At 42.6% G+C, this 26,480-nt stretch overlaps 1 protein-coding gene across 1 annotated transcript in view; it reads right to left on the reverse strand.

Annotated features, from left to right (window-relative positions):
* The window catches only part of UST (uronyl-2-sulfotransferase), a 203,694-nt gene that overhangs the window by 104,472 nt on the left and 72,742 nt on the right, over positions 1-26,480 (reverse strand). Inside the window, exons 5-6 of the mRNA XM_011965667.1 lie at positions 23,770-23,849; positions 13,146-13,299 (exon numbers count right to left, since the gene is read on the reverse strand). Coding sequence (XP_011821057.1) covers positions 13,146-13,299; positions 23,770-23,849 — 234 coding nt within the window. The remainder of the gene's footprint in view (positions 1-13,145; positions 13,300-23,769; positions 23,850-26,480) is intronic.

The following is a 26,480-nucleotide window of genomic DNA, read 5'->3' on the forward strand; positions in this document are numbered from 1 at the left end:
TGCAAGCTCTGCCTCCCGGGTTCACGCCATTCTCCTGCCTCAGCTTCCCAGTAGCTGGGACTACAGGTGCCCGCCACCACGCCTAGCTAATTTTTTGTATTTTTAGTAGAGACGGGGTTTCACCATGTTAGACAGGATGGTCTCGATCTCCTGACCTTGTGATCTGCCCACCTCAGCCTACCAAAGTGCTGGGATTGCAGGCGTGAGCCACCGCGCCCGGCCCTGAACAAGCTGATTTTAAAGTTCCTAAGGAAAAATGAGCAAAGACAAAGACCTAGGACAATTGGGGGAAAAGCTGAGTAAAGAGGAGAGACTGGACCCTGCCAGATAATAAAATGTAGATATACAATAGTTATTCTACATTATATAATTATACTATTGCATATTACATAATAAAAATATGTATTCTGTAATTATATAATAGGTTACAACAGTGTGTATATATATAAATATATAGAATAGTGTTCTGTATATAAAGATACACATTCATGGAACAAAATAAAAGGCAAAAGAAAAAACAGATCCCTCTAAAACCAAGAATTTATTATATAATAAAGGTGATACTTTAATGAGGAAAAGATGAATTATTCTATAAATGTTGGGATAATTTGTTAGCCATCTGGAAAAAAAAGAAACTACATTGATATGTTATACCTGACACCAGAATAAATTTCAGAAGTATTAAAGATTGTAATTTAACATGAGTAACAATAGAACTCTAGAAGACACCATGGAGAATTTTTTTTTTATAGTTTCAGAGTTAATAACATCCTTCTGAGTGTAACACAAAGCTCAGAAGCCATAAAAAGAAAAAAGGTTGATAAATTTGAACACAAAGAAATAAAATTATGCATGTAAAAAATCACAAAGAAAGTTAAAAGAGATTACTAACTAGGAAAACAATACTTGCAATTCATATCATAAATAATGGGCAAATGTCTGTAATTTTCTGAAAAGTTTCTAGAAATCAGAATGTTAGCAAAATGGGCAATGATAAGATGAGAAAGGAAAATACAAATGCCTCTTAAACATGTGGGAAGATGCTCAACTTCACTCATAAAGAGAGAAATGTAACTTATCCTACTGACACATCATTTCTCATCTCTCAGGCTGGCAAAGATGAAAACGTATGATGACATGGTGAGCAGGTGAGGGGCTGAGGAAGTGAATGATGCATAAGATGGACCATGCCCCCAGAATCCTGATACCAGAAGTATACGGCCATGTCCATTCTGATGTACCCTTGACAGCACTGACTGTGAATTGGGAATGTGCTGGAGCCAGATAGTAACAGCTTATAAGAGGCAAATACCCATCTATCAACTCTGCTGTATTCAGTGATGTCATGTACATAGTTCGAAATCACCACGGTGAGAAGTATTTACACCACAGAAATTGGCAAAGTTACAAAACAACCCCCCACCCCCACCAGAGGCAGTTGTTAAACATTTATGAGCACATCACTACTTATAATTGCTGAAGTCTCTGCCAGTTTACTACCTTAAAAGTGATGTATTGCTTTAATTTGCAATTTAAAAATTACAGATGAGGCTGAGCATTTTTTAGATTATGTGGAATTTTACTTGTAATTTTTCAATTGGAAATTAGTCTATTTTACTGATTTATAAGACTTCTCATATCTTAATATCTTTAAGAATAAATTCTTTGTCATATTTGTAAATGTTATCTCCATTTGATTTGCCTGTTAACGTTGCCTACAGTGCCTTTTTGTGAAATAAACTGTTAATTTATCTAAAGACAAATCTAAAATTCATTTCTTTTGTGATTTCTTCCACTGACTGTGTGCTTTGCCATCCTCTAGCTCAGTCACATCTCCTTCCACAGGATAGACAACTCATAGCCTCCACAGCTCAGATACACATCCTTCTGATTTCTCACATTTTACCTTTTTAATCCATCTGAATTTATTTGATGTATGCTGGGTTCCTTAACGATCTAATTTTTCCTATACCATTTATTGATAAACCTATCTTTTTTATATTGGTGCATGATGCATTTTTTCCTAACTGAAATTTTATTGAGATAAGTGTAGATTCACATGCAATTGTGATGCTCTTTGATTAAATATTATTATTATAATAATGATGATAGCTAATATTACATTTAAAGATCAGAAATACATAGGAGTGTTTTAAGCAAGGCAATGACAAAGTCAGACAGACACACTGGACACTTTGATCATGGATTGGAAGAAGATGATCTGGAGACAGGTTGACAGTGTCTGGCATACTACAGGTGTTCAGAATACGCTGAAATTGCACATGCAAGTAGGCAAAAGAGGCAAATATCGTTGGAGCTCCACACATCCTTGCATCTGTTATTGGGTGTTTAAGAGGGAACTGTGATGGGTACTGAGACAAGATGATATTCTATTATCAAGTTACATTTTAGTTCAGAACATAAGACTTACAGACATGAAATAATTTGAAGGGTTTAAAAAGCAATGTATGAGAATGTAAAAAATAAATACCTGAGTAATAGTTACCAAGAGAAATAAAGATGAACAGTCATCAAGACTGGTTTTGGCTAATCTTATTGCCTTGGTTTAGGTCTCTTGTCTTGATCTCACAGGGTTTTTACTAATAGTGGTGAGACATAGAATGCCATCAACTATTCCTGACATTTGTAATCAAAGTTTCCTTTTTAATTGTTGAACTTGATAACTTTGTCTTACACATCTGCTGACTCTTTCTACAAGTCTTATCCAAGTGGTTAGTTAATTACAAAACCCAGAAGTGAGTGAATAATGCTCTGCAGGTGGTAACGGGACAGCCATCTTACTATAAAAGTCACACCAGTGTTATTTCACCTTTAATGCAAAGGAATATGCATATGCAAACTTTTAGCTGAATGTTGATACAATTCCATTGCATTTTTACTTTGTAATATGAAGTGAAGAGCCATTTTTTAGGAGCCAATGCCTTACCCATTAGGTGGCTGGGGCTTCTTGCAGATCGGTGTTTTAAAAACTTTGCTTGTCATGAAATTGAGTAAGCTTTGGTTAAAATTCTTTCGTTCAACTGTGAATATCTGCATGGGTTTAGGGTCAGAGAAAAAGTGGTTTGTTCTAGAGGCTGTGTGATTTTGTAGCCAGTTAAGCTCCCACCTGTTCCATTCATTCCTGGCTGCTTTCCCAGAAAGCACATGGGATAAAATCAAACTTCTTATGAAATTCCTGCCAAACCACTTTTATTGGTATAATTTCTACTCTGTCTGAAACACTCATTGGTCAATTAGAAATGGGAACAAAAATTGTTTGTTACATGTGCTTAGCAAATCTCAATGACTGTAAACCAGACCATCACAATGTCCAGGCAAGATTATTTACTGTATAACTTGTTCAGGCATTTATTTATTTTTTTAATATTATAAGGCAAGTTTGAACTTTCAACTGCATTTCAGGAGATTAGGCATCTATAAAACCTGTTTCTATCCAAGCTTATTCTGAAGCTCCAAGATACTTAGCATGGCCTTGGCTCCCCACCTACCCACCTCCTTTTAATAATAAGCCCATGCTAACATCAACATCATGCCCCATGCTTTGAGAAGAAGCCCTCAATATAGTGATAAATGGTCAGACATTCCCTCTTCTTAGTTTCTATCCTCCTTATAGTCAGAAGTGTTTTAGTCTTGTCCTTCAACTTCCAGCCATTAGAGGGCAAGGCTGCCGCAGCTAACAAACCCTGAGTCTTGTTTTGAGAAGCCTGAGTGAAGCAAGTATTTTTCCAATTACACACTATCTAATTCAATTTACATTTATTAGAAAAACTGCCAGCTATTTCATGTTAATATTGACATTTTCATAAGTACTAGCAATTAGAATTCAAGCTGAGATTCCAACAAAGCTCTTAGATGTTTCACACTTACTTTTCCTGTCTTCAGACTTTGCAAAATATTTTTAAGAACACGTTTGGAGGTCACTCAGCCTTTGGGGAATTTATACTGTGTATGTAAAACAGTTGGGCAGAGAAAAAATATTACAAATGGCAAAGCAATTGAGGACAACTATAGAGGCATGCCAACTTCTGCAAAAATAAATGTAGAGTATAAAATTCAAAAATTTAGCAAAGTTCAGTGGAGCCATTAGTTTTTCGCTTTATATAAAACTTCATCCCATAGCTTCTTTCGATAGCAAGCCCATTGACTGCATTCACAGAACATTTCCTGACTGCATTTAAAACATAGTTCTCCTCACCGACATCTTTTAATTTAGCATTTGCATGTCTTTGTATGAATTGGCCTGCATTTAAAGAATGTCACATGTCTCTTTGAAGAGATGGCAATGGACTTCAAATGCCTTGTCAACCTAAATAAAAAGATGTCCATATGCTAAAATACTTTATTCATCAAAGTGCTCATTCTGTTTTACTGTCTAAAGCATGGCTTCCTAAAGTGAGATCTGAAATGTATAGTATAATGCACACTTTGGTTTCTGGATAATAAATATTATTTACTTCAACTTTAGAAGAAAGTCTGACTTAAGACATATATAGAATATTCCTAAATACAACAAATAATACTGTATTATGCCATCAAACCTCTTCAATGATATTTATTTGCTTATGCCAATGAAAAGCCTAACAAATAAAAATGTCTAAGGGGAGAGCAAATACAGGTTTTTCCAAATGGGCAGAGGATAAGAAGGTAAGCTTCTATAAGGCATTCAGGGGGTGCTTCTCTTGGTAAAAACAGCTCCTGCTAAGGCAGTCAGGAACGGATGTGTTGTTAATTCCTCAGTAGTTCTCAACCTCGGCTACACGTTGGCATCACTTCTGAAGCTTAAAAAAAAAAAAAAAAATCCCAAAGCCCAGGCTGCACCCTAGACCAATTAAACCAGAACTTTCGGGTGTGTGACCCAGGCATCAGTAGTTTTCAAAGCCTCCACAAGTGGCCGAGGCTGAGAACCACCGCCTTAGTAAATGTTAGCCACCGGCCCCAGTAGGGGCGCAGCGCTGAGCGCCAGCGGCGGGATACAGCTGCAGCAGCTCCGCTGACTCACAGCGAGGGGCGGGGCTCACAGCAGATGAGCTCAGCTGACAGGTGGCCGGCGGATGCACCTGGCTGTGCTCTGGCGGTCTTTGCGGTGCGTGCTCCTGATGGGACCTTGTATGGAGACAGGTCAGGCAAACCTGCCTTGGCAGCCATCAGAGCAGCGTTCCTTCCCCCCACTACTGGGACATCTGGAGAAACAGTTTACTGTACCCAAGCTCCTCACCTCCCTAAGCCCTCTGCTCCTGCCAAATAGGCGGTTCACCATAGAGTGAGCATCTTGCTCTCAGGCTTTTACACACTTTCTAAAATGTCATTTCACTTGGAACAGTCCCCTCCTGCTGTCCCCAGAGCCTTACTTCTGCTGCATCTGCTTCTACTGCTAAAGACAGCACCCACCTCTCCTCTGTTCATCTCTCCTTTCCTGGGAAGCCGCTCCCAACAACCACAACTCTTGGTGGTTTGGTTCCTCCCCGCATTTTTCAAATTGCTAATTTAACACATCCCAGCCAATGACAAGTCCTGTACGGCTGCACTGAGCTATTATTAACAACTCTCTCCTTGTTGGTATTAAGCTTTTCAAGTTTGGGTCTTCTGTTGCTAACTAGGCGGCAAGCAACTGGAAGCACAGCGATGAGTCTCCAACCTCTTTGTAATTGCTCCCTGATTGCCGCTCCTGACCCCACCTGGAGCTGCTCCTTGCACCTGGTTGATGTCCCATAAAAACTTGCTCCTTGGTTTATCTTACACTTGGATCACTGCAGTAGCCTCTGATCTATCTAGCTGGTCTATCCACATTGACTTGAAGCCCTTGGCCAAAGTGATTCCCCCAACAAAATGTAAAAGATTCAGGATGTCCTGTAAACATGCCTCTTTTGCTTTAAGTCCTTTAGTGCCTCCCCAGGGATCTTTAACAGAGTCTGGGAGGCTCTATGAGGCCTACCACCTGCCTGCCCACATCACTGGACTCAGCTCTTTCCTTTCTCCCTCAGCTCACCCTGCTTCATATTCCCTGGTTCCTCCTCCGTGCTCACTGTGATCCCTCCTGCCACAGGGCTTTGTATGTTCCCTGTGCCTAGGGGTTCTTCCTTCTCTTTCCCTTCAGATATAGCTCAACCAACACTTCTCTGACTTCCAGACTTGCCAATTGCCCCATACAATGCCTGGACAGCACCATGTCTCTCTGCATTGTAGGATACAGCCTACATCCTACATGTAGGATGTGATGCAGCAACTATTTCACATACATTTGTGTGGTTTTGGGAGGAATGCTTGTCTCCCTGGCAGTCTGTGAGCTCCGTGAGGACTGACAGTGTCTATTTTAGCTCAACATTTTATTTCCAGTTCCTACCATAGCTCCTGCTACACATAAAGTACTAAATCAATGTTTATTGAGTGAATGAATGAATGACAGATGGATGGGTGCATGAGTCACTAGTAGAAGAAAAAACAAAATGTATGACTGGCCACTTGGTTTTGCAGACCAGGGTCAGGAAAACCATGGTTTGGTGCCACTGCATAGTAGAATGCACAGTGGCAAGCACTTATAAGTGGCATAGCCAAGTGTCAGAACGCCTGTCACGCCCACGTCCCCTCCACAGTTCCCTTCTGCCCCCTGCTAAGTAGTCCTTGGTGACACTGTGGTAGGCAAAATAATGGACCCTGAAGGTGTCTATATCCTAATCCCTGGGACCTGTGAATATGTTACCTCATATGGCAAAAGGGAATTTGCGAATGTGAGTAAGGTTACAGACCTTGAGAGGGGACACCACGCCAGATTATCTGGGTGAGCCCAATCTAATGACATAAGTCCTTAGAAGTGGAAAACCCTTTCCAGCGGGCTAGAGAAATGAGATGGTAGAAGGAGAGGTGTGAAGCATAAGAGGGGCTCAATCCTCCGTTGGTGTCTTTGAAGATGGCTGAAGAGAACTGGGAACCCCTGGGCAGCCTGGGCACTGACACTTGAGTGCTGGAAGTGGCTCTAAGTCTCAACAATTTCTAGTTTCCATGCGGCTTAGCTGTGCTGTGGTTTATGTGCTTCCCATGGGGTCTGGCTCTGCCTGGCATTCATTTCCTGGTCTTCACTGGCCTGCAATCCTTTTGTCTTCATTCCCACAGTTCTCCTGCCCCCTGGCTCCTGTTACCAGAGGCAACCTGAGTGAATCGTAAGCCCCTTGTAACTTGGGTAGCCTCATGCAAGCTCCCCTTATTTGTGGTTTGATCTTAACCACCACTCAACCTCTCTGGGATCGCCATCCTGGTTCATAAGAGGGGAATGAGGAGTGCTCATACCTACACCAGGGGAGGCTGTGAGGGCGGATGCCCTAATATGAAGCAAAGCATGCTAACCTGCTACACATCACACACGGGAGTGCTGTTTGGTGGTAGCACAGGGGGCAGGGAGTAGCATTCTATTCTAGCTCCAAAATTCATCTGTTGGTCCCTCCTCTCCTCCCTTGCCTCTTCCTTTACCCATCTTGTTTTCTGTTTGCCTGAAACTCCCAGGGATACCCTCAGGTCTTGCTAACTCCCAGAAGTGGCCTTTGGTCCTAAAAACACCCATGACTCCTGCTTTAGATACACCCAGGACAAATGTATTTCACAGTGTATCTCTGAAGCTAGGGCTTCCTGGTCCTCCGTGCTCCTGGATGGCTTGCATCAGCCTGGCGGAGCATTCGGCTCTGGCGTGCCTTTCTCGTTACTCCTTGGAGGGGAGAGTACGCGTGTATATGACTTTCCAACCCAGGGCCTACAGGAGCTTAGGTTTCCATGTAAATAAACACAGGACAAATGTATGCCAGCGGGCTGGGATCAAAACACATCTCCAGCTGTTGGGAACACAAAGAGAAGCAGTTTCCTTAGAAACAGGTTCCCAGGGGAAGGAGTCTAGTGAGGCAATCTGAGACCACAGCAGAAGCAGACCTGAGGGTTCAGGACCCAGTATGTCCTGAGCCCCAGGAAAACAGCAGCCCCTATGGACTTCCTCAGCAGAGGAGCTCCAGGTCTGTAGGAAAAATGGCCCCTTTAGGTCATGTGGAGCCAGTAACGGAGACAAGGGGGTGGGAGCATCAATACTGAAACGTGTTCTGGAAAGTTTTAGCTTCCAAAGCACTTCTTTGTAGAATGCTCAGTTGACTCTCCCAACAACCCTGTAATGCACGCAAAGTAGGTAATATGGTCCCATTGTACAGATGAGACAAGCAAGGTTCACAGAGGCTAAATCCCAGGCCAAGTCTCCCAGCTAAGGCAGCTGAGAAGGGAATATAAATACACCTTATCTTAGGCCCCTGGCTTAGCCTGCAATTGGAAGCTAAATCTGAACTAGTTGAAGACCAAGAGCATAATTTTCTTATCTTTACGGATTTGGAAAACATAGATATTTACTGAAACACTTAAAAAGCAGACAATCCAAAGCCCTTCTTCATTTTATTTATTTAAGAAAAACAATGCCTTAGGAATAAAGGCAATGCCTAAGGTTTCTTTCACTCACAGGACAGTCTCAGCTGGTTGGGACAGAGTGGAAATTTCCACACACCAGTGTTTCATATGTATACTTTCAAAGTTAAAGGACGTTTGGAGTCCAGAGCTTTCAAGTAGATTAAAATGCATAGCTTTCTAAAAACCTTTGCTGACTCTGGCCAGTTTTCAGACTTCTCCAGAATCCAACAGGGCCAACATGATTCACTGAATTCTTTATGAATTAAGAAGCTGTAAATTACACATCTTTTCTTTTAAACATGCATTACTTTCCACACTTTACAGCCAAGCCGAATAAACAGTGTTAGAGAGGTAGTGTTCTCTCTGGGAAGATTTTCTCCCTTCTCTTCCTATTCTTCAAACAGAGGATGGCCTAGTGAAGTGGCAACAGTGGTTAGGGCAGGAGCCCAATGTGACATTTTTGAGAACTTTCACCAGCAGGGTGAAAATGACAGCATAAGAAATCCACTTTCATGGAAGCTCCAAGATTGGAAAAGGGAGTGGCTCCAGCAGGAATAAGATGCTCTCCCTCATCTGGAGATGATAACAGTTGCCTTTGTTAGAAAAAGCTTTTCCATCATTCATTCTTTCATTAAATATGGTCTGTATGCCAGGTATTTCCCTGCCCTGGAAATAAAGGAGGCCAGACATGAGCTGGAGAAGAGTCTCAGGTGCTGGGATGTGTCCAAGTGTGCCTGGGTTCAGAGGACCCTCATCCCCAAAAAGGAGGCAGCCAACTTCACACTGGGGAGTTTCCAGCTCTGGACGAAAAGAAATGAGCCTAAGACAACTGCCTTTTCACAGTATGGCTGCTGGAAGTTGAACTTGCATCTATGTGAGCACTAATTTATTTAAAAATGATTTTCCAGGAAATGCAAAGGAAGAAGAGTTTGGAAAGAAATAGAAAGTTTGAGAAAAGCTAGTTGTTTCCAGAAAATAAGGTATAGCTATAAGACGCTTGAATATTTGAAAACAAATTGCTGTAACAGCGATGTCTTTGTAAAGATGGAGAGACGATGTTACATCAAATGATTCTGCTTCAAAAGCATGGGACTTGGCCCAGTCCTCTTCTCGCTTTACCCTTCAGGAAGTAAAACGTAAGGTCTGAGTGGGCAAACACCACCGAAGTGGAATCAGGAGCTCTGGCTTCTCCTCCTAGGAGGGACTTTACCCCACCCCGAATCCCAGGCCCGTTCCCACACCTGTAAAATGAGAGTCCTTATCTTCTTTGGGGTTCCTGCAAATCCCAGGATTCCTTTACCCTTTCCATTTTCTTCCAAACCACCCTGCCTCACAAGATGATATTATTTCATCCTCAGAGCAGGCTCGGAGGCAGGCGCTGGCCGCTCCCAGCTGTATGCTAAGCAGCTCTGGGAGGCTCAGGGCCAGGGGCAGAACTGCCCGATTTTTGGCAATGGGATAAAGCAAGGGGCTTTGGAGCACTGAGATCTGGAACGACGTGGTAAATCAGCAGACCCATTTCAGGCCAGCACCCAAGACCCTGTGGGCATGTGGTGTGCAGGGAAGGGCCTCCAAGGGGAGGGGTGCCCTGCAAGGAGGGGACAGTGGGCTCCTCACAGCTGCCTGTGCCCCACTGAGACACAAACAACACCCTCTTTTGAGTCAGACAACTGACTACCCAGGCTTTGCCAAAATGAGGACAGACTCTTCTGAAAGGGGCCAATTTTATTTCAAGGGTCTAATGGGACCAAGGAGATGGAATTAAAAGTTTCAGCTATTAAAAAAAGGCAATAGACCATCTTCTTCCAAATAAACAAACTATCCTTTGAACAAGAAGACAGCCTTCTAACCAGGTCAGGCTGGAACTAGACCATGAAGGGGACACCCACTCCCCGCCGCCACCAGGCTCTCCTCTCTTGAATCTGAGCCCCCCGACTTTCTGCTGTGCTGCTTTGGGGAGCCTAGTGTTTTCCTGCTGGGGCCTTGCCAAGGATCGATCTGATGAGCTCATGTGACACAGACCCTTCCCGAACACAGTGCTTACATTTGGAAAGGGGCCCCTACAAATTTCTAAGGGCAGAATTCTAGGCAGGGAAATCTCCCTACAATCTCTCAAGTCACATAATAAAGGCAGTTACCAGCTCTTCGAAAAGATAACACTCGCCCCAACTACCAATTTTCAATATTTTATGACCTTTTTAAAAAAAACTCCAAACCAGGCTGGGCATGGTGGCTCACACCTGTAATCTCAGCACTTGGGAGGCCGAGGCGGGTGGATCATTTTAGGTCAGGAGTTCGAGATCAGTCTCGCCAACATGGTGAAACCCTGCCTCTACTAAAAATACAAAAATTAGCTGGGCATGGTGGGAGGTGCCTGTAGTCCCAGCTACTCAGGAGGCTGAAGCAGGAGAATCCCCTGAACCCCGGAGGTGGAGGTTGTAGTGAGCAGAGATCTTGCCACTGCAAAAACTCCAGCCTGGGCAACAGAGCAAGACTCTGTCTCAAAACAAAAACAAACAAATAGAAATTCCAAACCATAATTTTTCCCCCTCACATTTGCCACCTTTCTCTCTATGATTGCAGCTTATTATTTGTGTGTGTGAAGACTACATTATATGAAATGATTTACAGGATGGCAACAAAAGCTTGACAGAGCGGAAAAAGCTGGAGCATTCCTCTCAACTCTTACATTAATATTTGAAGAGCAGTGTTCATAAGATGTGTTTCCATATCATTGGTTTTTTGGCGTTTTCTGCTATCCTCTGGTTCTAACTTTCTTAGCATGAGGATTGAATCAGAACTATGAAAGAATTATCTGGATTAAATGGAATGTATGCTCTTTTTAAAACAACATATATTAATCAAGATCCAAAACAAATAATGAATATAATTAGAGAAGACATTATTCTTGTAGTAAGCAGTTCTATACTCTGAATACACGTCTCACCAAATAAAAAACATATAGTCATATTCATAACCTATAGTTTATTTTTTATTTTATTTATTTTTAATTATTTTTATTTATTTTTTATTTTTTTATTTTTTTGAGATGGAGTCTCACTCTGGCACCTAGGCTGGAGTGTAGTAGCACAATCTCGGCTCACTGCAACCTCTGCCTCCCAGATTCAAGGGATTCTCCTGCCTCACCCTCCCAAGTAACTAGGATCACACGCGTGTGCCACCATGCTCAGCTAGTTTTTGTATTATTAATAAAGACGGGTTTTCACCATGTTGGCCAGGCTGGTCTCGATCTCCTGACCTCAAGTGATCCACCTGCCTCAGCCTCCCAAAGTGCTGGGATCACAGGCGTGAGCCACTGCACCAGGTCTCATAACTTATAAAGAAATAGATTAGGGTTTTGCCATCAAAAACTAAAAAAAAGAGGAAAAGTCCCTTTTAAAATATAACATCAAAGGAAGAAAATAAAAATAAAAAAAAATCATCAAAATATTTCACTGATGTCTTAGGTAGTTGATCAAGTACCGAAGGTGAGTGGAAAGTCACATGGGTCTGGTGTAGTCGTCTGGCCCTGACTGAGACACTAACTTCTCTGTATCTCAGTTTTCTCTACTCTAATCATGGATTTGAAAACATGAACGTGACACTGAGGGGACATCATCCCCAAACGCTCCCAGCCTCTGAACATCCGCTTCCATTACGCGTTTAAAATGAGATGAGGAAGCAGCGGTCCTGGCCTTGGCCCGGAGATTCGGTGCTATTCTCCAGCGGCAAGGCTGCTGCTGAGGGCGCATCAGCAGTAGCCTTGGCTCTGGGCGATCTTCCAGCTTTGGGAACAACACCTCTGACTGATCCTCAACACTTCCTTCGTTCCTGCTTGTGCCCAACAACAGCCCAGGATGGGTCCAGGTGAACCCAAGGGCTCTCTCAGACACAGAGACCAGGATTTCAGCCTCCTGGGCACCAGGCTGTCAGCTCCTCAGTACGTGTGTCTCTACAAAGGGATGGGAAATGTACCTTTCGTTTTAGTGCTCAAAGAAAGACGCGCAACTCCACCCTCCATTTCTGTTACCAACCTCTGTGCTGCGGAAATAATTACTGGACTCAAGACTAACATCCCTCATGGAGCTGAGGGTCCCAAAACAAGTCTAGAGAAAGCAAACAATTACTGGTCCAATGACAGGGTTCTATCACGCTGTGGTGGAAAGAACCCAGACTGTGAAGGCAGGAAACCCGGAAACAGTCAGTCGCGGTTGTGCCCTTACCTGAGAGGTGACTGGCAAATCCCACAACCTTTGGAATCTCAGGGTCCTCATCTGAAAACACTCCCTCCCTCCCAGAGTGGTCATGGGAACTGAATGGGCTGAGGGATGAGAAAGGGCTCTGCTGCCCTCTAACAGGCACCCCCCAACACCTTGTTCTTCTTAAGCACGACAGTGCTAGTCAGGACTCCTTAGGAAAGACTGTTTCCGCTCTGGGACCCAAAATCTAGCACTAAAGACAACTGAGCAAAGCAACATCAGAAGATCATTTGAGGAAATGTTCATTAAGATCTGGGTCACCCGGAACCAGTTTCTCTCGCCAAGACCTCCTTCCTGCGGAAGCACCCTCTCTGCCCCATGCTTCATGAAGGCGCCAAGGGCAAGGCCTGGGAAGGGAAGAGTGAGCCTTCCCTGGTGGAGGGGCCACTCCCCAGGCAGTGGGGAGACCACCTTTTGCATGCAACAGGACTGACTTACCAGGTAGCGCTCCTCCTGCCTCATGCTGGGGGTGCGGATCATGTGATTCTGTTCCCCTCTCCAGTCTCCAAAGCGACGGAAAAAATAGTTAGATAAGAACCGGTTGACGGGGTCTCTAATGATGTTGATGTAGACAGGCTGGTCTCCTCCAAACCTAACACAAACATTGAGTTCGTTACAACCCATCACTGCAGGAGGAAAACAGGGCCTACTTAGACAACATCTCCCCTCCCCTCTAGGTTAACTTACTGAAAGATGATCTCCTATGCGAAGGTGCCAATGACACCTAATAAGCAAACAGGGTTTCCTGATAGGCATTTTATTATCATGCAGGAAGTGGGGAGGATGATACCTGTTCCAGGTACCTGTTGAGGGGCTGTGAGGACATTTCATAGTATAGCACGGTACAAACCACACCATTGTGCATGTTAAGGAAGAGATGGTGTCCAGTTTTCTCACTAGGCTGTAGGTTTCTCGAGGATGGGAGCCACTCTGTATTGGATTTAGTATTTCCAATGGCTAGAACAGAACCCATGGGGACACAGTTGGCCCTTGGTGAATGTTTCAGTTGATTGGTAGGTTCTGACTGCCTTGCTGAGTGAGATGGCCCTTCCTCTACATTGTAATTCAAACAGTTCTGGGTCAGGTGCTCTGCAGTAAGTGAGTGAATAACAGCCAGTCTTCACTGAGCACTCTCTATTCATCTTGTTCTAAATACCTCATGCAACCAGCTTGCTGAAGCCCCATAACACATCAATAGAGTAGAAAAAATAATTATCCTCATTTACACTTGGGGAAACTGAGGCAGGAATAAGGTTCATAACTTGTAGCTGAACTAGGATATGGGTCCAGGCAATCTGGCTCTAGAATCTATGCTCTTAATTATGGAAACGTGATTTCCGGAGTTGAGGAAATTTTGTGTGGGATATCAAGAATAAAACAATATTCAACATAATTATCCTCAAGTGATGGCAAGTGGCTTCAGATAAAAATAAAGCAAATAGCCAGGTGTTCCATTTTAATTCCTTCCATGAAAGGATTAGATGAATCTACTAAATCTTGGCCGAAGAACAAGGTCTTCCTGAGGGAAAGTGATGAGATTGGCTGGATTTGTCTTAACAATTCCTTCTTTTTCTCTTTGAACTGCTTGAAAGCGGTAGCCTTGAGGAGTCCGGGGAGACTGCCCCAGTCTCTGGGCAGAGGTCATGCTCTGGTGACCTCCTGAGGGGCCTGCAGGGTTCTCTAGCCCTATGACCTTGTGACATTCTGAGGAACGTGCCTGGACATTCTCTCAGGGGTCAGAAAGAACTCTAAGAGAAAACAAACTGACAGGACCCCGCTTCTGCCTCTCTCCAGGAGCTAGCAGACTCCATTCACCTTTCAAAACCCAGCTTGGAGTCACATCACATCCTTCGGCAATTAATGCCCAACCCAGGGTCCATGCCTCCCTCCTCTGTGCCCCGGGCCCTCTCTCCTGCACTGTGTGGAAATGTGTGCCTCTCCCATCACACTGTGGGCCTCCTGCAGCCAGGAACGACACCCTCTAGCTCAGTGTGTGGCACACAGTAGGTGCTCAACAAATGATGACCAAATTAAGAAATGAACATCTGAGTGTGTGCCTCTCAGTTGTTAATGTTTCTTCTCATATCATGGGACTCTGTTGTCAGAGGAAAGGCATAACAAGCCACCCATCCTTTTCTGTGTATGAATTCATATAATGTTGCTCTTGGTTTATCTGCATTTTAAAAAAGAATCTTCAGAGAGAAGAATCCAAAGGAACAACTCTGAGATAGTGGAATTTCAGGCACCAGGACACATGAATGATACCCTGGAGCCCTTAAATACTACCACATTGGAACACACACTGCTCATGGATGAGATTAGCCTTGCAGTGTGAATCTTGTTAGTTCTCAGAAATACACATTCATGTAACTGGATGAACAACTCACTGGAGTCCCAGGAGCTAGCTGTGCCAACCACCAGCTAACTACTGTACACACCCCAGATTTATCCCCCTTTTAAAATTAAATTGGGTTTCATATCTATGATAAACGGTAACTAAAATAATAAAGCTAGGGACTAGGAAGACAAGGCTTGCATACCAAATACACACATAATTAGACCCTCAAAACTGCTTCACGCTTTTAAAAACCTCAACTGTTCTTCTATGTTCATGTGAAGAATGATTGCTAGTGCTAGTTAGCAGAACTGCCCAATCATATGAATCCATGCACAGTGTCCCACCAGGAGATGGCTCTCAGCCTCACCACTGCCATCTTTGATCAATGGTGAGAGAAGTAAGGACTGGCAAGTCTTGGTGAGCATGGATGACTTGCTCTTGTTTGCATGCTGCAACCCAATGCAAGATTTCCAGAATAATTTTCCAAAATGGAAGTTTTAGATGGTTTAAGAATGTATTGTCAAGTATCAGATAATATAGTAGACTCTCTCTAGAAGTTTCTAACTATGAGAAAGAGGTGTCTGGTATATATCTCCCCCTTTGCAGAAGGCAATAATGGTTGCAGGCTGCCAGCCCTCTGTACACACAGCTTCTGCCAAATTGGGAAAATCTGGGGTGACATGTCAGTTATACAGAAGAGGCCAGAATACCACCATGCTACCACCAGGGACCATAGCATAGCACATGTCCTAGTGCCTGAGCAGGGAAGCAAATTTCCCTACCCTCATGCCATCTTCTTTCAGCATCAGTTTCTCCTCTCAGTATTTTAAAACTCTGGTCAGAATTCCTGGCTACCGTTTATAAAGTCCCTGGGTCACCTGAACCTTTTGCTCACTCATGATTTCATTCTAGGGGTGAGAATGGTTTGTACCCTACCATCCCATACAGTGAAAAACCCTGCCTGATTTTTAAAAGCCTTAAGAGAAGATTCCACAACCTCCCTGTGAAGTCTACTTTGTCAGTTGAAAAGTCTTTCTTACACCCAGCCAATATTTAAAATTTTCCTTTTATGCACATTTCCTTTTGTTTGAACCATTTGACACAAAGAATTTGCGTCTCCTATGCTTTTACAACGCTTAGCCTTTTCAACTTCAATTTTAATTCCTTTAACTTTTTATTGTTTCCTTCAAAAATTCCTTTGGCTTTTATCTTAAGACTTATTGCCCTTCATTTTATAATCTACAGCTCTAATTTGATCTTTATGGAGCTCTAAAAATTTGTGGTGACTACGGCTGATCACAGGTTCTAAGTAGTGCATACACTAGAGAGTAGAAGAGTCAGACCATATTTTGTTTTTTGTTCAACAACACAATCTTTTGTCCTTCAGTCACCACAATTACTCCTGCATCTATGAAGCTCTTTTAAGCCGTCCTAAAATAGCAGGCAATACCAATTTCTTCGACATTTGTTCACAGATCCTATTTACCGACTCTGTAATCACTCCTCTGGGCTTCCTTCGGACTCTGCAAATGTGTCATAGTTTGAAAATTTTACTTATTTTTTTGATGAGAAGATGAAGATCTGTAGCAGGGCATAATTCTCTAGGAACCATAACTGCATGGTTCTCATTCTGAGAGGCATTTCCAAACACATCATTCTGAGCATTTTCATCAGCATCTGTCTCACACTGCTACCTCAATCAATTCATCAACCCATCGATAATATTAGTCACCTCTTCAATAGCTACACAAAGCACTAGTAAAAATTTTAGGTATATTTTCATCAAAATTTGAAAGGCATTCTTCCTGAGATAATTATTGCACATATTAAATCAATACTTAAGACCAGAATTATCCTTGAGAATTAAGACTGTTTTGTACTCCAATTACAGTAGAGATTACTGTGATTGCAATCAGTTTTTGAAAGTATATTCTGTTCTTTTAAGAAATTCTAGTAAAAAATAATATGTATATGTAATATATATATTTGCCATTTTCATCATTTTAAAGTATATAATTCAGTAGTATTAAGACATTTACATTGTTGTGAAGTCATCACCACCACCTATCTCCAGAACGTTTTCATGTTCACAAATGGAAACTCTGCCCATTGAACATAAAAATCTCTTTTCCTGCTTTCCCCACCCCTGGTAACCACCACTCTGCCAAAAGCCTACCTCCTTTTTAGCCTCTGACCTGGAAGTAGAGGGTACCTTTGTGCTGCTATCTACCTTAAAGGGTGAAAAGTACCATAGGCCAGAGGCCCAGGGCTTTGATCCTTGTCAGTGAGGGAGGAAGACACTTTGAAGTGAGAGAAAGGCCATCATGGAAAAGAACAGGACCTTTCAGGGGCAGAGTGAGGAGTGGCTGAGGTGGAGAGGGGTAGAGCTGGCTGTTTATTTTTGAGACAGAGTTTTGCTCTTGTTGCTCAGGCTGGAGTGCAATGGTGTGATCTCAGCTCACTGCACCATCTGCCTCCCGGGTTCAAGTGATTCTCCAGCCACAGTCTCCGAAGTAGCTGGGATTACAGGCACCCATCACCATGCCTGGCTAATTTTTGTATTTTTAGTAGAGATGGGGTTTCGCCATGTTGGCCAGGCTGGTCTCGAACTCTTGACCTCAAGTGATCTGCCTGCCTTGGCCTCCCAAAGTGCTGGGATTACAGGTATGAGCCACTGTGCCCAGCCAAGATGGCTGTTAAAGGGCCCTTTGCTGGAGCCCGTTGCAGTAACAAGAGTCCCTGAACATCCAGTGGGGGCCAGCATGGTGGGGAGATCTGGCCTCTGTCCTCATACCCCCTGTAGTGGGCACTTCCATCTCCTCTGCCCAGGACTAGACTTTCCCCCTGCCCGCCACTGCCCATCACAAAACACAAGCAGAAGAGACAGTTGTGCTTTGCTCTCCGGTCTGTCCTAAGGCAGGAAAGATGGAAACATTTGCTGTGAGAAGATGAGACAAATGGGGAAGGAGGTGGGTGGTTGGGTCAGGGCTCCTGCTCAGAGAGGAAGATGAATTGACAAGGCATGAAATAAACAGTAGGAAATAATCAGGAAATGAGGTGGGCTGAGGGGAAGTCCAGATTATACTCGTCGCTGATGGGCCAACACAGCTGGTGGCCCATGCAGCAGCAGAGATCCACTCCCCATAGAGGGAAAGGCAGAAATAGAGGAAGAAACTGCCAATGTAGGAAGACGAGCCCAGCCAGGGTTCACATAGGGAAAACCCAGAGAAAACTTGCACTTGTAAATGGAACTTTTGCGCCGTGTTTAAGAAGGCAGAGACAGTGTTAACTGCTAATACTGATTTTTACTTTGGTGTTTTCTTCAGAGTTTGCAGTGTCTGTCAAATGATAAGAGATTTGAAGGGCACAGAATTGAGATGGATCACTTGGCTAAGAAGAATAAAAAAGTCAACATTTACAAATAAGATGTGAAAACCAAATTGACTTGTGCAATTGGCGAAGTCTGATTTGTTTTGTTAAATAATGCCATCAGAGGGCAGAGTTTGTTCACAAAAGTTGATACAAGAAACACTGTTCACATCAGTAATTGAGACTTCACTTGCAGAGACGAGAAAAGGTGTTCAGAACGCACCCCCATGTACATCACACCCCACTGCTTTTCTGGTGATTGACTAATTTTCACATTTTTGTTTGTTTTTGCAAGTTACTATTGGCACCAGAGCCACCATCTGAGATACATGAGAGATGGAAGCAAAGGAAGGTGAGGGGATCATGGGAAAGAAAGGAAGAATGACATGGAAGAAGGATAAGGGAAGTGGTGGTTTGAAATTATTTAGCATATTGGTGTCTCTTATAATGCATTTGGACTATTTTGATAGCATTGGGCTCTGAGGTAAAACTTCTTAAGGCTTTCCCTGTAAAAGCACATTTGGAAGGGTGAGGGGCATTGTAGATTGCAAAAATATTTATACCCCTCAAAAAATAAAAGCTTAGAAAACAAATTGAGGGCAGGGGACAGACAAATGTGAATTGTAGTCTCTCACAAGGCTTTCTAGTGTGTGGATCTAAGATAGATTTGGAAGGATGTCATTAATGTTGGAAAGTTGATATCTTTTTCAGAAATTGTTTCCTAAAGTTACTCTGAAAACTGGAAAAAGATACGTGAAACCATAGTATGCAAATATTAAAAATCCTACTTAAACACCCTAGCAAAGAGAAGCATATTTTAGGCCAACGTAGTTTTGACTCAATTCTCCAGACAGTCCAGGTGAAAAATATTTGTCTGGCTGGAATTTCCAGGGAGTTCCACAACTGTGTGAAAAAGCAGTCCAGTGTGCAACTCAGGAATCCTCACCGAAGCCTGAGATCTCTGCTGAGCTCGCTGTGCACACGTCCCAGGCAGGAATCCTTCCCTGAGGCAAAACACCTGATTGGTCTGAACCAATTACTTCCCATCTTTGGATTAATAAAGCTAGATATGGTTCCTTCTCACTCTAAAAACGGAAAAAGAAGAAACAGGACAAGAAGCCTAGATGGTGAAAAAAACGAAGTAGGTCAGCTATAGAAACACCAAATGCTCACAGGATAGTATTTTACATGACTCAAGAGTGTCTAAATTTGAAGGTAAAAATGCCATCGTTAATGGAATAAAAAAAGAAAGGGCAATTACCTACGGTATAATGCCATACTCTTCAAAACTTCTGACCATTTGTGTGCAAAGAAAAGTGGGGAGGGAGGCCTGACTTTCATTCTTACAGTCCGCTTGCCAGCAAGTATTGTGCGGCATGTTAACGATGTGCAGAGGACTGGAAATATCAACAAAGAATATTAGGTTGCAGTATCAGTTCTTCTCGTGGGAACCTCATTATCCTGAAACAAGCAATACGTCTGTCAGCAGTTATAAGGGTAGGTTTCTTAAGATCAGCTTCATTATCTTTATAACTTATTATTCAAAATACATCTAAAACTTATTTTTTAAAGTATGTTAATATCCTTGGCTGTGCACGGTGGCTCACGCCTGTAATCCCAGCACTTGGGAGGCTGAGGTGGGCAAATCACTTGAGGCCATGAGTTTGAGGCCAGCCTGGCCAATACGGTGAAACCCTATCTCCACTACAAATAGAAAAATTAGCCAGGTATGGTGGTGCATGCCTGTAATTCCAGCTACTTGAGAGGCTGAGACAGGAGAATCGCTTGAACTGAGGTTACAGTGAGCTGAGATTGCACCACTGCACTCCAGCCTGGGTGACAGAGTAAGACTCCATCTAAAAAAAAAAAAAAAAAAGTAATGTCAAAGTCCTCTTAACAAGTTCCAACTTAGTTGTTTTCCTCTTGTCAATTGCATATTGACACAGAAATTTTCCTTAAAGAAAGCTATTCCCTTAAACAAGGAAAAGCTGATTTTTAATGTCCCATGTTCCATGTGTGGAACAATCATAGTCTTGTCATATATTGAAGTTCAACTGATCATTCTCTTCCTTTTTATGGAAGTCTGGTAGCTAAGGGCCCAGGCCCTGGTATGTGGGTGTAAAGAGAGGAGGAGGTTGCTCTTGGGGAGTCAGTTTTGGCTTTTTATTGAAAGCAGCAAAGCTGGTCAGGTAGTCTCTTGTTATTTCTGCTTAAAACTCTTGACTGCTGTTCCAGCCCAGTCGTGTCCATCCTGGTCTGCACTGCATCCCTTTCAGTTCCCCTCGGCCCCACTCTTCTGCTGGTGGCTGTGCTGGGAACGCCCTCTCCCTTCACTTGTCTAAAGCTGACCCATCCCTCACCTCCCTGCAGAAACGCCCTCCCAGAGTCCTGGTCCCACAGGAGGTTCCTCCCCTAGGGGAAGCCCTGTGACCACCCTCTCCTTACATCCATCACACTTTAATGGAAGAACTTGGAGTCTCCCAAAGGCAAGAAAAACATTTAATGTTGACTGCAGAAGCCCCAGTTCTCATGTCGTGTATAGAAGAGAGAAGGTAATCCATAGATATGTGTTTAATTGAGTAAAATGGAACTGAGGGAGGAGAAGCAGAGCCCAGCCCTGCCCTCAAGGTGTCTCCATAGAAACTGAGTCAGGAGTTGGGCAGTGGGCTCAGCCTGAGATGTCTATAGAATTGCCTTTTTAAGTGCCACTCTGAATGTATATAGCATGTGATATGTTTTGGCTCTGTGTCCCCACCCAAATCTCATCTTGAATTGTACATATGTAATTCCCACATGTTGTGGGAGGTACCTGATGGGAGATAATTTGAATCATGGGGCGGTTTCCCCAATACTGTTCTCATGGTAGCAAATAAGTCTCACAAGATATGATGGTTTTATCAGGGATTTCTGCTTTTGCATCTTCCTCATTTTCTCTTGCCGCCACCATGTAAGAAGTGCCTTTCGATTCCTGCCATGATTTTGAGGCCTCCCCAGCCACGTGGAACTGTAAGTCCAATTAAACCTATTTTTCTTCCCAGTCTTGGATATCAGCAGCATGAAAATGGACCAATACAGTGGCCTTCTCTCAGAAGGCCTTTCCTTCACAGTTCAGAGCATCCCTATATGGTAGGGATGACTGAGAACTATCCTTGTTTTACAGATGGAAAAACAGAAAAACAGAGACCTCTAAGAGGTTGAATGGCTTGCCAAGAATCATGACCAGTGGGGAGGCCAGTTCTGACACCAGAGGTCCTGACGGCCAGGCCAGCACCGTTTTCTGTAGACATGGTGTCTTCTAAAAGGCACTTATCATTTTTTTTTTCCTTTCAGAATTAAAGCAATGAAGACTAAACTCCTGTACATGTGTTTGATGGTAGAAGCCATAACAGAATATGGCTACCATGTTATGCTCTGCTGACCCAATTAAAATACTGGCCATGGCTTCTAATTTGTGTTTTACACTGTTCAGAGATACATACTTAAAACTTGTTGCACTGCAATCTGTTTGGTTGTAAAGATTTGACCTATGAAGCAAGAAGTGTTGATGAATGAGGTTTAAGGATGTCAGGGGTGACTTAGAAGGAAACACGGTAGAACAGTAAGGATCAGGGAAGCAGTGCTTTTCTCTTTGCAAGGCATAAAACACAATGCCTGAAAGAGCTAATAAGCCTTGTTATCTAATCATGTCTAATAATATGCTAGTGGCCTTCTGGAATTAAGAGTCAGGGCACATACCCTGGATAATCCAGCAACAAGCCATTTTATAAATATGGTTGAAAACACACTCCTAGCTGCCCAGCACCTGGCCCTGGGTCACTGCGGAAAATCCGCAGGAGTCCTGTTACCATCCCAAGAACTCTGGTTATCAGGAAGGCCCAGGAAACTTCAGGGAACACTTGCTTTTAAAGATAAGGCAGCAACTCCTTTTCTCTGCTTAATAGCTTGCTTTACTGAATCTCATTCTTTGCACTTAATTTGCACAGGACCTGCTGCACAGCAGGGAAGTCCTTGGAGGGCTGAAATCTTCTTCCAGCCAGGTGGGTTGTCAGGCACCCTGGACCAGGGCAACAGCTCCTCCGGAGCCAGCTCCCTGGGTGCCTGGCCTGCAGGAGCCACTAGGTCAGCACTAACCAGCAGATGTCGCCTGCTGCCCTGGTTCCTTTGGTGCTCTCGTGTGGACCTGCAAGGCACTGTTAAGATGACAGAAGTGCCCATCAGATGGCTGACCAGGGAGGCCCAGAGGTTCCCAGGTTGGTCCCCAGCAGATCTGCCTCTGGATCCAGTGATCTGTCAGCCATTAGATAGTAGCTGTGAGTGCAGATTTGGGCCAGCACAGGGAGAGTAAAACACTAAGGGCCATCAGCTCAGGAGTGAGGCACAGTGACAGTCAACCTATGCTAATGAACCACTGGGGAAAAGGACACTCAGAACTTGAAGCTAGTAATTTAACAAACAGGGAATCTAAAAACCTGAATTTGAAGATCTACATTGTTATTAGAAGACCACAGCCGCTGGAAACAAAAACCAGAATTTTAAAAACCTCCCCAGCATCAAACATGCGAGGCTTAGAAAATCAAATGGTTTACAGTCATGCGTTACTTAATGTCAGGGGTACATTCTGAGAAATGCATCATTAGGCGATTCGTGGTTGTGCAAGCATCTTAGAGTACATACAGAAACCTCGATGGCACAGCCTGCTGCACATCTATGTTGTACAGTACAGCCTATTGCTTCTGGGCTACAAACCTGGACAGCATGTGACTATACTGAACACTGGAGGCAACTGTGACACAATAGTAAACATTCGTGTATCTAAACATAGAAATGATACGGTAAAAATACCATATTATAATCTTATGGATTAATATGTATATGAGGTCTGTCATTGACCAAAACGTCATGATGTAGCACATGACTGTATTAAAAAGATAGACAAAGGCTGGTACTTTGGATCCTATAAAATACTCATTACTCTAGCACTGAATTATTCCCAGAGTTCTGTGCAGGTTCAAATTGTACAAAAATGTGTAATAAAATATTTATGCTAAAATACCCATCTCCTGTCTTATTTGTTTTAATACAAAATCTGATTCCTTTTTTGAAAAGAGCTATTAGGTCAAATGGCTTCTCATTTAAAAATAATTCCAAGTTTTTATAAGATTTAAGACAGTAGTCTAGGAAGAGATGAAGTTTCTGTTCAAATATTTCAAATTTCAATCCCTCCATAGCAAAAATAAATGGATTAAAAATGTCTTTTCAAGGGCAATTGTACTACCTTGTAAATAAGGGTAGATTTCTAAAGTAATTGTTCATTAGAAGAAAATGAAAGAACCATTAAACTGGAAAATGTCTTACCTTGAGAAGTTGAGGAAATGAACATGTCGAGTGAATAAATAGGGTTGTTCGGCAGTACTTATATTTTTAATCAGTTCCATCTATTAAAAAAAGTACAAAATTAGCATATGTAGGATCTAATTTACCAAGCCATATTAAGTTAAAGGTTATCTATCCAGCTCTTTTTATTCCCACTTATTACCACTGGACCAGCAGTATAAGTGAAACGTTTATCAAGTTTTACATAAGGCTCCTTAGTGAATAAAACAGTGCTATACAAATTGATAGTCATGTGTCTCATTTAGTTGATTGTTACCATGAAAGCAATGTGACAGATTAATTAATTTTGACTGGAGAAATCAGTGTGTTGCTGTACTAAAATGTAAATAAAAGAATGCCTTTTACTCCTTCCTTTAAAGTCAAATCAAGGAAAGAGGTTAGTCATTATCTTATTCTGTAGTGATATTATTGGGATATACAAAAATATTGAAACAGGTGCTGCAGAATTTAAAAATGGAATAAAATGAGGTACTACTTCATTCTTGTTCTCCTTGACTATGAAATTTATAAGGAAAACATTTTATGGGAAACACATAAACCCCCAAACGTCTTGGTTTTTTGGTGGGTGGTCATCTGAATTATTTATTTGCAGTTATCAGCAAGGCAAAAAGTAGTTTATATTCATGTAAACTAACTTTTATGGCCTTCTGGAACATGTCATGATACAGAAAATGTTTAGCAAAATCTGTTAGAAATTCCAAGCATTCTTATAACTCCCTAACTTTCTGAACTTCTCTTTCCCAGGTTTTTCAAATTGGCCCCATCAAAATGAACACACTGTGGAATTTTTAAAAAGCACATTGCAGCTTGCTACTTTGGATGAATGTCAGAAGTGCAACATTTCATGTTTTATGAAACAGTTCAAGTTGAAAAACTGGAAACAAAACCAGTCATTCACATGTTAACCGCAGTAGCAACAAGAACAATAAAATAAGAGTCTGGAACTCCAGGTCTGTCTCAAACATGACAGAACACCGGAGTCCCCCTTGTTCCTTCATGTCTAACACAGGGCTGACACATATATAAGTGCTCGATAAATATTTGTTCAATGAATTAACTCCAACTACTACACGCTTTATAGATGATTACACTGGGATCTCAGTGCGTAAACCTTGTAATTAGATATTCAAGCTCACAACGACTGAAGGAATGAAATTGAATTTTAAAGGTAAACGACTCACAGTTCATAAACCCTGTGCTTCTGTTAGTCAGTGGCAGGTATGAGGGAATAATGGTCTGTCTGTCCTCAAGCCTCAGTATAAAAGGAAACTGCATCCTGCCTCTTTATCTACTGTTTATCCTTGACACACCACCTGCAAGTGCTTGTTTTTGGTAGTAAAACTTCCTGCGTGGTCACGTTGTTAATTTTGATTTTTGATGGATTTACTAATAGAATTACTGGTTTGGAGACATAACCATAGGTAATTTATCTCTGAGGGTGCCTGCTTGGAAAAATAACTCTTGACTGTGTGTATGTGTAATGCAAAGACCATTAATGCTTTTATCTCTAGATTATTTTATTCAGATATTTCTCTGCACACAGAAGAGTCCTACAAGAAAGCCCCCTAGTACTGTACAAGAAAACTGGAAGAACGGGTCAGAAGCAAAAACACTTCTTTCACGTATTCCACATTATATTATATTCTGTAAACACATGTCCATGTGTTAAATTTAATGGAAGAATAGTAGTAGTTAGATTTTGAGAACAGTGTCATAATAGTCATAAAGCCGTCTATTTCAGAAGGAAAAAACGGATTAGCAGTGACAATGTATAACTCTTTCTAGACGTATCTTTAAACATAGAATCAAGGTACTAATGCTCATGTTTATTGTATTAGCACAGTGAAGGCAGAGGGTACGTTTCAGCTCTCAGCCGGTTTGATCTTCACAAATTCTAAGACTTTCTTTGTTTCTGGCGACAAGCAGTCATCTTCTGAATTCGTTGCTGCTATTGCTTGAGGTCTCTCGCCTGGTCCTACCCCCGTGGCCAGCAGCCTGCCTCTTCCCTCACCTAAATCTTATTTGCAGGAGAGGCATCGGGGGTGACAATGGCACCACCTAAAACCACCACCGACACCACCTCTCCTCTCCCTGGCTCATGTGGGACCACTCCTGGCCTTTATTCCAATTCCATGGCATAAATTCACTCAGCATTCGTCAAGCACTTATTAGGCACTGGAGGTAAGAATAGAATAAGATGGGTGGGAAGACACATGAACAAGACAGTAGAACATGTCCTAACAGTGCCCTCAAACTCCACCATGGACACAAACACACCTAATCCTCACCCATCTTTGCTCTTTATCCAGCCTCATCCATCTCTGGACAGTCCAATTCAGGTTACCGGTGATTGGCATATTCCCACCTTTGATCCAGCTCTTTCCCGGACTCTCCCATATTCAATAGCGTGTTAAGCCATGTGAATTCCACCTGTGCTATTTCCCTCAACTGGCTCTCAGGACCACACATGCTGTGGCCAGCCAAATGAGAGCCCTTATTGTTCCTTCCTCACACCAAAGCCTGACTAAGTCCAAGCTCAGGTTTAAGTTCCCTCTTCTAGAATGTTCTTCTGCTACTGCTTGTGTGTCTAAATACTAACCACTATTTACTTATGGTTAAAATGTCTACCTCCTCCAAGTAGTCTTCCTGGATAGCCCTTTTCATTCAACATC

Source organism: Mandrillus leucophaeus, unplaced genomic scaffold, assembly GCF_000951045.1.
Source record: "Mandrillus leucophaeus isolate KB7577 unplaced genomic scaffold, Mleu.le_1.0 Scaffold731, whole genome shotgun sequence".
Lineage (NCBI taxonomy): Eukaryota > Metazoa > Chordata > Mammalia > Primates > Cercopithecidae > Mandrillus > Mandrillus leucophaeus.